This window comes from Heliconius melpomene, chromosome 1 (genome assembly GCF_056956725.1).
Source record: "Heliconius melpomene rosina isolate 202511_hmr_F chromosome 1, ASM5695672v1, whole genome shotgun sequence".
Taxonomy (NCBI): domain Eukaryota; kingdom Metazoa; phylum Arthropoda; class Insecta; order Lepidoptera; family Nymphalidae; genus Heliconius; species Heliconius melpomene.
In genome coordinates this window covers 9,416,474-9,428,980 of record NC_140389.1, presented here as the reverse complement: position 1 = coordinate 9,428,980, position 12,507 = coordinate 9,416,474, and the positions used below count along the sequence as shown (strand labels likewise).

General features: G+C 29.9%; 2 protein-coding genes and 1 pseudogene across 4 annotated transcripts in view; 2 read left to right on the top strand and 1 right to left on the bottom strand.

The window, feature by feature from the left end:
- The window catches only part of smog (G-protein coupled receptor 158 smog), a 38,037-nt gene that overhangs the window by 24,610 nt on the left and 920 nt on the right, over positions 1 to 12,507 (bottom strand). The gene's annotated exons all lie outside the window — the stretch shown is intronic.
- Positions 511 to 2,998, top strand: LOC146541288 (myrosinase 1-like). The gene is made up of 6 exons (XM_085199025.1): positions 511 to 599; positions 1,006 to 1,142; positions 1,209 to 1,873; positions 1,951 to 2,259; positions 2,428 to 2,666; positions 2,764 to 2,998. Exons 1-6 carry the CDS (start codon positions 565 to 567, stop codon positions 2,924 to 2,926), a joined length of 1,548 nt encoding a protein of 515 aa, XP_085055151.1. The 5' UTR covers positions 511 to 564; the 3' UTR covers positions 2,927 to 2,998.
- LOC146541287 (myrosinase 1-like) lies at positions 4,254 to 7,540 on the top strand (annotated as a pseudogene). Its single transcript, XR_014878590.1, has 5 exons — positions 4,254 to 4,311; positions 4,388 to 5,052; positions 6,123 to 6,431; positions 6,506 to 6,742; positions 7,028 to 7,540. The product of XR_014878590.1 is annotated as a myrosinase 1-like (transcript).

The window sequence follows — 12,507 nt, the reverse complement described above, 5'->3', positions numbered from 1 at the left end:
AGAGCTTACTAAAGTTTAGTGTCATAAGTAACAATTACCATTTAATATGAGTTAATTAATTAATATGAGTTTTATAGAACAAAAAAAACTGATTTAATTTAATTATTTAATCATCACATACACTAGCTGAGCCTGAGTAGGTATATAAAAGCTTTTATTAAGCAACGAGATTTTATTATATATTAATATAAAAAAACCTAAAATTTATTTAGATACATACGTTAATAAATATTGTGTTTATTCTTTATATCTATTCGTATTTGTTGATATATATAGGTATAAAGAACGCTTTCAATCGAATTTTATATATTCTGATGGGGCTCAAGATAAATTACCTCTTGATCTTCTTGCATGTATATTTATCAAAACATTACGTAACATACGTTTGGAATATGTATATTTACGTTCGGATTTACCTTTTTGACAAATTGTTCTGAAATGTACAAAAACAATGATAAGAATTAAAAGGGCGATATGTCGATCATTTTCATCAGATCATTATGCTAGAGATAAAAAGGAGGTATTTAAGGAAAGTCGCACTGCAAGATAAGTTTACTTGTAAACATGCATGGCAATATGCATCGAGTCACAACATTTATGTAAGTGTCACTTTAATTGATAGTCAAATCAAAGTCAAAAGAGTGGCCATGAGTTTCTTTGCCTAGATCTTCTCATGAGCTCAACTATTTGAACGGGCCTTTTTCAAGTTAAAATTGCACATTTTATTGGTTATTGTTTTTCATTTTTTACTTTTTTGACATGTCCAAGTAAATGTTAAGCATTTTTATAGAATAAAGATATTTTGACTTTCACTTAACTTTGACTTTGAAATTAATGAACCAAAAATTAATTAATTCATTCATTATTTAGCATTTTTCAAAACATACGTTTTGAAAAACTTTACGTAACTGAATATCATTACCACATACTCTGTATATTTATAGGTTGAAGATGAAAATTTTTAATTAATTAGTTTTTTATTGAGATATAATATTTGACTTGCAGATTATTGGCGTTAGCTTGCTTTAGCTCTATTGAGAGCAAAGCTGCTAGTCGGCATGAGGTGAGAAAGTTTCCCGAAAATTTATTGTTTGGAACAGCTACAGCATCTTATCAAGTGGAAGGCGCGTGGAACGAAGATGGTAACATTAAAGACAATGTTATGTGGAAAAAAAATATAAAAAATATTAAAACTGTTCTCTTTGCAGGTAAATCTGAAAATATATGGGATAACCTAAGCCATAGAGAAGATTGTGCTATCGCAGAATGTCACACAGGTGACGTAGCAGACGACTCATATCACCAGTACAAGAGAGATGTGGAGATGATGCGAGAATTAGGCCTTGATTTTTATAGATTTTCTCTGTCGTGGACTAGAATCCTTCCAACCAGTTTTCCCGACAAAATAAATGATAAAGGAGTAGAATACTACAATAATTTGATAGATGAAATGCTAAAATACAACATCACGCCCATGATTACCTTATACCACTGGGATTTACCACAAAGGTTACAAGATTTAGGAGGATGGAGTAATCCCCATATCGTTGATTGGTTCACAGACTATGCTAGAGTTGTTTTTGAATTGTTCGGAGATAGAGTTCAATACTGGTTTACGATCAATGAGCCTCGTGAAGTTTGTTATCAAGGATATGGTTCTAAAACTATGGCACCTATGCTAGAAATGTCAGGCTACGCAGATTATATGTGTAGTAAGAATTTATTGGTAGCTCATGCAAAAACATATCATATGTACAATGATGAGTACAGACCGATCCAAGGAGGAAGTATCGGTATCGTTCTTAGTGTGACTTGGCATGAACCTGAATCTGAAGAACACGCTCAAGCTGCAGAAGATCTCAACAGTTTTGTGGTATTTGGTATATTTACATGAATATATTATTGACAATATTATACCATTTTCATTCACATATGTATTTTGTTTTCTAGTGGGGTATATATGCTAATCCTATATATTCGGAAAAAGGAGAGTTTCCTCAAGTTATGAAAGAAAAGATTGCAGTTAAAAGTATGGCTCAAGGATTCCCTAGATCCAGACTACCGGAATTCACCCCTGAGGAAATTGAATTAATTAAAGGGAGTGCCGATTTCTTTGGCATTAACCATTATACTACCAGTCTTGTATTTAGAAATGAATCTGTGAACGGATTCTATCCTTCACCGTCCTTTTTAGATGACACTGATACAATATCATACAAAGATAGTTCATGGGAAGGCGCAGCTTCATCCTGGTTAAAGGTAATTTTTATATAACTGATAAAATAAATAAAAGTAAAATAGGGAAAAAATACATGGAAAATGTTTTTTCGGAATTATGCAAAAAAAATTAAGAACTACTACACAAAACATTAAGACGAGTTTACATTCAAAATCTATTTACAATCATTTTATATAAACTTTTTAAAGGTTGTACCATCAGGCTTCTATAATTGTTTGAAGAAAATAAGAGAAGATTATGGCAATCCTCCTGTATTCGTCACGGAAAACGGCTTCTCTACCCGTGGAGGCCTCGAAGATGACGCTCGAATTAATTACTATAGACTCTACCTCGACGCAATGCTGGACGCGATTGACGAAGGCTCTGATATTAGAGTGTACACTGCATGGAGCTTAATGGACAATTTTGAATGGCTGCAAGGATACACGTAAGAATCAGTATTTTCAAAAAAATCTATATTTAATAATGAAAATAATTATTCTACTTTTTTTATTAATACTAAATTTAATCGTATTTTTTTTCAGGGAAAGATTTGGTCTATATGAGGTTGACTATGAGAGTCCGGAGAGGACTCGCACACCACGCAAAAGTGCCTACGTCTATAAGGAGATCATACGCAGCCGTAGTCTTGACTTCCACTATGAGCCGGACATGACTGTTCCTATTAAAATAGAAGACGGTTACTAAAATATTGAACATAAAATAAATATGTAGTTGATAGATAATAAGTTAAATATTTAAAGCAATCAAAAAATTTAACCTATTTATTTTTAAACCTAGAGTTTCGTTTGAATTAATCTAGATAATTACCAGTATATAAGCCTAGTTTAAGTAACAGATAAAAATAAAATTGATTAGCTGGTAATTGTGATAAAGTAAAAAAAAAAGTATGGACCACGCGTCTGTAGTGTTTAGTTGAAATAAATAAAAAAAAATGAAAGTAAGTTATGTTAAAAAAATAAATAAAAAATTACGAAAAAAAAAATTTTCTTATATAATTTGCGGTATACCCTTTATCGCTTAAAACAAATTACATTTAAAAAAAAATAACATTAGTTGTGCTTATAATATTGTTATAATATTTTTATTTTTTCTTTATTCTCAGTTGTCATATTTCCTAGCACCCATTAAAACAAAATTCCCTTTTTTATTTTTCAAACGAGTGTAGTTATACAGAATGACATACTATTGTTTAATTTTCATATTGTCCTTTATTGGATTCAACACCACAACAATTAAATTAATATTTTTGGATTCATAATTTACAAACCATATCAATAAATTGATCATAATTATGTGTCTAATACCATCTCTGTTACAAATAGAAAGTAAGCATAATCTCTATTCCTAGTGACAAGAATTTACAATAGATGGCACTGCTGTTGCATCCCACAAACATTATATCATTCAAATTCTACATATTTTGATAAACATTTCTTAAGATAAATATAAATCTTACAGAATATTTCATTCCCTGCTATCGAAGATAAATCTTGAAGGACAGATATAAAAATGCTGAATTCATTATAAGGAAAAGTAATACATACACGTTTAGTATCTAGCATGACAAAAGTGTATAAGATGTTGAAAAAAATATCGTTCTGAAAAAAACTGCAGCGCTAAAAACGAAACATATACTTAAATATGCAGCAAATGATTTCATTGGTGTGAGTTAATTTAATTTAATCGTCTAATGTGATTTACATTACTATTAGTGGATATTTATGTATAAATTTATACTTATTGACATTTACCTATTAATAGATATAAATTGTTACCATATATTTTAGATGGTTTTTCTTTACATTTTCACAATTTAAGTATAGAAATTAATAATATAATTTTTATTGCGTCATTAGTTAATTACTATATTATTTTTGTATAGTTTGACTATTTAGTACAAATTCGTTGAAAATTGTAATTGTTATCTTTAAGAATCAAGATCTATGCAATAGCCTACTTAGTGAATTGTGAACAAAGAAATAAACATGATGCTAGAAAATTTCCTGAAGGAATGCTTTTTGGTGCAGCTACAGCATCATATCAGATAGAAGGAGCTTGGGATGAAGATGGTAATATACTATCCAAATGTACACTAAAAAAATGTATTTTAAAAAAAAATTTAAAATAAAATTGAATTATTTTTAGGCAAATCTGAAAACATCTGGGACAATGTGAGCCACAAAGTACCTTGCGTAATTGCAGAGTGCCACACAGGTGACATAGCCATAGATTCCTATAACTTGTACAAAAGAGATGTAGAAATGTTGAGAGAAATGGGCTTACATTACTATAAATTTTCGTTATCATGGACTCGAATACTTCCATCCAGTTTTCCTGAAAAAATTAACGAAAAAGGAGTGGAGTACTATAACAACTTAATAGATGAATTGATCAAGTATAATATTGAACCCATGGTTACGCTATATCACTGGGATTTACCTCAAAAATTACAAGAATTAGGTGGATGGACTAACCCGTACGTGATCGATTGGTTCACGGATTATGCTAGAATCGCTTTAGAATTATTCGGGGATAGAGTGAAATATTGGATTACCATAAATGAGCCACATGACGTTTGCTATCTAGGTTATGGAAGTGATCAGTTTTCTCCTTTACTGAACATGACAGGATATGCGGAGTATATGTGCGCAAAAAATATTTTATTAGCACACGCAAAAGTATATCACATGTATAATGATGTGTACAGATCAACCCATGGTGGTAGTATTGGCATCGCTATTCATATAAGTTGGTATGAACCGGAATCTGAAGAACATGTTGAAGCTGCAGATGACCTAAAAAGTTTCGAGGTAAAAAACATATTAAATCATCATTTATTCATTTTTTTTTATCAGAAATATAATAATGTCTTTTTTGTGGAATCCATACCTATATTATAAATTCGAAAGTAACTCTGTCTGTCTGTCTGTCTGTCTGTCTGTCTGTCTGTCCTTTACGCAATCAGGGCCAAACCGCTAATTTAATTGTGATAAAATACTCATATAGAGATACTTGAGGGTCCCGGGATGAACATAGGATACTTTTTTTTTCTCATATTTGTAATATTTTCGATATATACCAATAAATTAAAATAATTAATTTGACAAGGAATTTATTCCGCCATGTTAATAACAATCATCGCTACGCGTTGCTAAGCAACGATTTGCAAAGTTTGTTGTTTTAAGAAAACGTCACCCAAAGTGAGTTTACTTAATGCATACATGGCGCGCGCTGATATAGATTTGTATACATTAACAAAAATTTGATGATTTCTATAATTTGATATTCATCCTTATGAAAATAAATATAAGAGTCACTTTTAGCATTTCATCTAGATGGAAATTATAGTTTACTGTATAACATTCTAATAAATAATTAAGATGTCACTGATTCCAAATGACCTAGCCTACGAGTGGTATTGTATGACCGACGCGAACAGGCAGATGACTTTGATGATTTTGTAAATTTTTATATATTTTCGAATTACTATTATTTTTTATGTAATTATTTGCTGCTTATAATTAATTTATCTCAGTTCGGTTATCTATACCGATGTTATACACTTAAAATATCGTAATTATAATCATTTGAGATTTTATTTAATAATGTTCGCAAAAATTAATAATTATTTAATATAGAAAAATGTTTAGTACGCGCGCACGGCAAACTTTAGGTACTTTTTCTAATATTAAGAATTTCCTTTAGTTACTTTTATTTCTTTTGTTTGTTCATTTCGGTTACTCAGATATTTTTTCTAATAATAAATCTCCACTTATTATTATTTTTTAACTTATTTTAATTATTTAGGCTTATATTTTCGCGGGCGTAGCCGCGTCCGGGCCCACTAGTCTCAATATATATTATTTGTTGTTTGTTTTAGTGGGGCATGTATGCTAATCCAATATTTTCAAAAACCGGAGACTTCCCGCAAAATGTAAAAACAAGAATTGCTGCAAAAAGTTTAGCTCAAGGATTTTCTCGGTCTAGGCTCCCAGCATTGTCTTCAGAAGAAATCCGTTTAATAAAAGGAAGTGCAGATTTTTTCGGTGTTAACCACTACACTACGAATATTGCATATAGAAATGAATCAGTGTATGGATTCTATCCATCACCGTCTTTTTTTGATGACATTGAAGTTAAAAAATATGCAGATAGTAAATTAAATGCAAGTGCTTCTGAATGGTTAAAGGTAACCATGATAACATATTTTGTAGGAATACAAAAGCGTTTTTCTATAATAATTTGTAATTTTTATATTTTTAGGTCGCGCCTTCTGGCTTCTACAAAAGTTTAACACAAATACGTGAGCAATATGACAATCCATCTGTTTTTATTACTGAAAATCGATTCTCTACTCGAGTCGGTCTGGAAGATGATGATCGTATTAATTATCATAGACTCTACCTAGACGCTATGTTAGATGCAATCGACGAAGGTTCTGATATCAGGATACACTGCTTGGAGTTTGATGGATAAGTTTGAATGGTTGCAAGGATACACGTAAGATCATATTATAACACTAAGTCAATTTGATTTTGAGACATAAGAAAAATTCAATAAAAAATGTTCTAATATCGTAATTTTTAAATTACACCCTTTTTTAAAAAAAACAACCTTGTACAATATAGCTACAAAAAATTTGTTATATAAGATTGTATAGATAGAGAACAAACAAACATTTTTTATTGAAAAGCAGATTTGGAAATATTATAAAATAAGTAAATAACTGTTTTTATTTTGTAACTTATGTTTGTTAATTTGCAAATTACAACGATTTTTTTACAGAGAAAAATATGGTTTATACGAGGTGGACTTTGAGAGCTCAGCAAAAACACGAACACCACGTAAAAGTGCTTATGTTTATAAACAGATCTGTCGTACACGAACTTTAGATTTTCACTATGAACCAGACATGAGCGTCCCTTTAAGTATTATATAAAAACGGTAAAGATTATGTGAAAATAGACTTTTCATAAATAAATTAAACTTATAATATATTTATAATTGTTATACATGTGTATATACATAGATAGAGCAATAAATGTAGCATACAAGGTTTTAATTATCTTCACTCCTAGCATTCCCTTAACCAAATGAGCATAAATTAAATATGAAGGAGATTCCTTTCTATTTTATCTGCAGAAAAATTTTGTTGTAGCAATGAATTTTATACTATTTAAAGTTAACAATTTCAAATAAGAGCAACATATCCACATAACAATATGCACTGTATATATTTCTTTATCCGTTGATTAATATGTCATTTATATACATATTCTTATAATTTTAATATATTATATTATACCTATTGCAAAATTTATATTAACTTTATTTAACTTATAAGCACTTGTTTTAACTAAAATCCAATAATAGATCCGCACGGCAATCCTTGGATATCTCCGCACAGGGAATCCTAGTGAGATATCCAAGGTGCAAATGTCAGGACATTCAAGCGATTTTCTTGATGAAAAAATAAAAATAAAATTGTCCTAATGTAATTTGTATTGGTTTTGTAAATAAAATAATAATAAATAAAATAAATAAATATTAAATCGTTCAGTACAGGTATTTTTGTTCATATCAACTATACCCAGTTCACTGAAAATACATATATTGACTGTGTGTAAAAGAAAATTCTATTGCGATAAAAAGCAATGAATTTCGTTATAGTCGACAAGAACTTTTTTCCAACAGTATTAATTAGTGTGTGATACAAAGAAAGTATTCAAGAAAACGATCAGAAAGAAATACATTGAAGAAATAATATATCTAATAGATTGTGATTAATTTGTACGTGGAAAATATTTGTAAATATCACGAATAAAAACCAAAAATATGAATCTGAATAACTAGTAAAATTTTTACCAAGACATTTATTTTGAGGTAGGTATACTAGATCCACAAACATATTTATTAGCCACATGCTTCTAGTGATTTACGATACACAGTAAAATAAACGATCTTGCCCATTATACAGTTACATCTGGAATTTTATTTTTACAATTTTACAACCATTGTATGCATGTATTTATGTGGGTATAGAGTTTCATCTGTTCTCTTATAACTTCTAAACTAGTCATCAAAAACCAGTGAGGTGTCGTTAGAAGCCTCTTGATCGTCCGCTGGTTATAATTTACTTGACGCCATATTGAATTGATTGTTTTTTTTTTATTGCCACCTTCTATAGCAAAACAGATTCATAATAATAATAAAATAAAACTAAACTGGCATACGAACACCAGACGTTACCTACATGGTTACTACAGATAAAACAACTATGCTATTACTAATAAATTTTCATGTTATATTAACAAATCTAATAATAAACCGAATATAGTGTGATCCTTTAAGATTTATATGTCAGTTGTTAATGTTTGCCCAGAACAGTTTGGATAGTGTAGCTAAAGAGCAATATTTGTCAGTGCAATGTTTACAAGATATGAAAAGCAACGGATATATTTCAGACTGGCTAGCAGCGGTGAGGTAAACAAACGTAGGTTTGGCCTCTAGATATTAACATTTTACGGTACTCTCACTTTGTGAACTTTTATCATTTTTACCAGTAGGTACTTCCTATGTGATTAAATAGAGATGTTATATGTGTATAAAATTATATTTAATTAAAAATAGTAATACCTACCTCATTTTTGTGATAATAACCAAAATATATAATACAATTTACATATAATATTTTTAATGCATACACTGGATAAGTTTTATTTCTAATGTATAATTAAAAATTATAAATATAAATATAAGACCTTTTTCATAATGCGTATTGAAACTATACTGATACAATAACTTTTTATAAGTATGGCTTTGTGAGTGGGTAGTGGAGAAAATAAATTAGAAGAATTAAATTAGGAGGAGTGAACTGAATATATCTAAATTTATAAATATATAAGCGCATACAATTATATACTCGTATACATATATATAAATACATACATATATACCTAAACAGATTTCCATAAATGTACTAATTAAATTTGTCAATTGTACTTAAGATACATTGCATATTTATTTATGATATATTTTTCCCAGTGTGGTTAGCGGATATCAAACCCACAACGACGGACGACGGAAATTAAAAAGTACCAGCTATATATTATACATATACCAGTTTATACTGCATTAATAACCAAAACTTGTTAGCGGCACTGATTTCATTGCTATTGTAATCGCGTGGGTAGATGTACGAGTATGTTTGCCATAAATTTATATTATTCACTCACGCTCTGAAACCTCTGATTAAGCTCTGCATCTATACAATTCTTTATTTAAATTTTAGGTGAAGCTTTATACCAAAATTATTTTCCAAATAGAGAAAAGTTTCTAATTTTATAAATACACCAAGTTTTCGCCTCCAGAAAGTTAATAAATCCTTTATGGGTCTGAGTATACGTATATATAATAAAATTCCGCAGTGTATTCTTAGCTTGCCACTACAAAAATTTAAAATATCTGTAAAAAAAATTCTAACAAGTAAAGCGTATTACACTGTTCAAGAATATCTAGAGGATAAGCATGTATGGAATTAATGTCTATTGAATGTAATGCAGGATAGCTGCCAGCTAATGTAATAGATTGTACCATTGATTTAGAAAAGAGCAACTGTTGAGTTTCTTGCCGGCTCTTCTCAGAACTGCCTTCCGAACCGGTGGTAGCTTTGGTTCATATGTTCATTCGACGATTCAAAAGTGCTTATAATAATTGCCTATTTGAATAAAGAATATTTTGAATTTTGAATTTTTTGAATTTTGAATATTAAACACAACACGGAGTGTCTTAACACTAGTTTCCCTCTGTCTACCCCGCTGTGTGAGGGATACAGCGTGAAGCTGATTTGATTTAAAACACAATTTAACTTTTTTTTAACTTCAAACTGTATCCCACACATAGCAGGCTAGGTAGAGGGAACCTAGGCGTCTCCTAATTTCTGCTGAAATTTTCGACACATTGCGTGTTGAGTGGCGAAGCTCAACGCCGCGCTTGAAAACACATAATTATAATTGTTGATATAATTGATAGACATAAATACGTAACCAAAAAAATCTATAATTAATATGTAGCTCTTAGATCTCTTGATATTTCCTTAAGATGTCTCTAAAATCATACTCATCATACAAAGCAAGCATACTAAACCAACATTCAAGAGAAAGCGAAAGTGTACTAAAAAGAGCAAAGACCTCTTCACTCACAAGTCTCAGGGTGTTTATCGACAACTCGAAGAGCTCTCCACTCTACGTCGACACTTAGCTGCTCCTAATAAGGTCTTTGATTAAGCCTGTTTTAATAACTTTATATAAAATAGGTAATAAAGTCTGTGGCATTATGATGACGTTATAGATGAACAAAGAAATGTATGTTCCTTAGAACCGAAAGAACTTTTCAACAAAATTAAAATATACGAACGATTCTACTTAGTTTTTGCAGCATTTTGTATGAAATTCACAACGCCCGTATACGTAACTTTTATAAATTGACCTAAAATCTTGTTGAATTGATAGGGAACCCTCATTGGGCGAGTCCACCTCGCACTTGACCACTTTTTTAAGTATAAGTACTCCCATAGATGTGTTGGTTTGAAATTGATGGTTAATTTATAATAAGTCCATTTATTATTAAATATCAATACAATTAATAAATAAGTTAAAGGTAAAGATAAAAATCATAAACTATATACACGCTCAAGACACCTGTGATGTGAAGTTTGATAATGAAAATAGCCCATCTATTGTCCAGGCGACCGCTCAAAGTAATGTGCCTATTTATAATAGTCCGTGAACCATTCAGTGGACATGGAGGACACTACCAGTGTCGCCTCATTTAACATTCTTGCATGCTTCATATGACTTGGTCTCGAGGAAATTTATTCAGAATCTGAGAATGCGTTTTCTCAACGAGCATCACGATTTGCATTTAACTGACTGTCACTATATATATTCATACCTACACAAATATGTTAAATATTTACAAAGTTCTAATTATTCTTGTAAATTTAAACAATAAAATGTAGATATTTTGTTAATAAATATGTATGTGGTAAATATTTTTAATATTAACGTATCTACTTAATATAGTACAGGAATAAATAATATACAAAATCAACACTACCCATATATTGAATATTTATTAATAAATAAATATTCAAGGAAATAGAGAAAAAGATAAACAAAATTTTCAAAAGAGAAAGTGCATTTTTTACTAGGAAATTATGACTTCGATAATCTATAGAAAAAAATTTAAGCTGATTTGTTTACCAACATAAACATAATAGTCTATTTTTAATTAAAAAAAAAACATCATAAGGCAAAAATTAAACAAACAAAGCTACTGTAAATATATACGTACATACTGCTAAGTATTTGAAGGACGCTCTTTTAACGGGCTCTCGTTAATTAACGATGCCATTAAGCTGGAAGTTTATAAGCGACACGTTGCATGCGGCGATAGGCCGGGCCGTTCTTGTTTAATAAATACATACATACATATACTACAGCTATACCTATCCTTTACATATACATATTCTTTATATGTTGTTTTTTTTTCACATATCTCAGTATTTTCCAACAAGGCACCATGTCAAAATAGTAATTAGTCATTCATGTTAATTATTCAGCAGCCACTTAAGACTTTTACAAGTGTATGGAATTAAAAGAATTTTCATTGCGCTAAATATACCCCAGGCAATTGAACCCAAAATTTTCAAATAAGTATTTACTTATGAATAAGTATAACATAATGTGCTAAATTTACACAACAATAATAAGTATGTAGTAAAATTTTTAACAATTTTGAATAATAAGTTACGTATTTTTTATATTTTTTTCCAATACTACTCTTTATATAATTTTTCTTTTCTCTGTTTGTCATTTTTTTTATAAATTACACCAATGTAGTTCTTTCCTATTAATAATGTTATTTAATTTCGTTTTTATTTATTTATACTTTAATCAATATTACTAATTACTAGCGGCATATATGTATATTGAAACAGCATTTGCATAATTTATTCGTCGCTTTACTATCGTAGTAAGCAATTTATATTCCTTTAGAAATAAAGACTCGAATTTGTTTCATGTATGGACGTTCCTTCGTGTATATCTATATATATAAAATCGAAAGGTCACTCACTCATCACGAAATCTCAGAAACTACAAGTGCTAGGAATCTCAAATTTTGCATAGGAGTTACTTACAGGACGTAGGTGCTCGCTAAGACGGGAATTTGCAATATTCGACTTCTAAGGTGTTGTTTTTGGG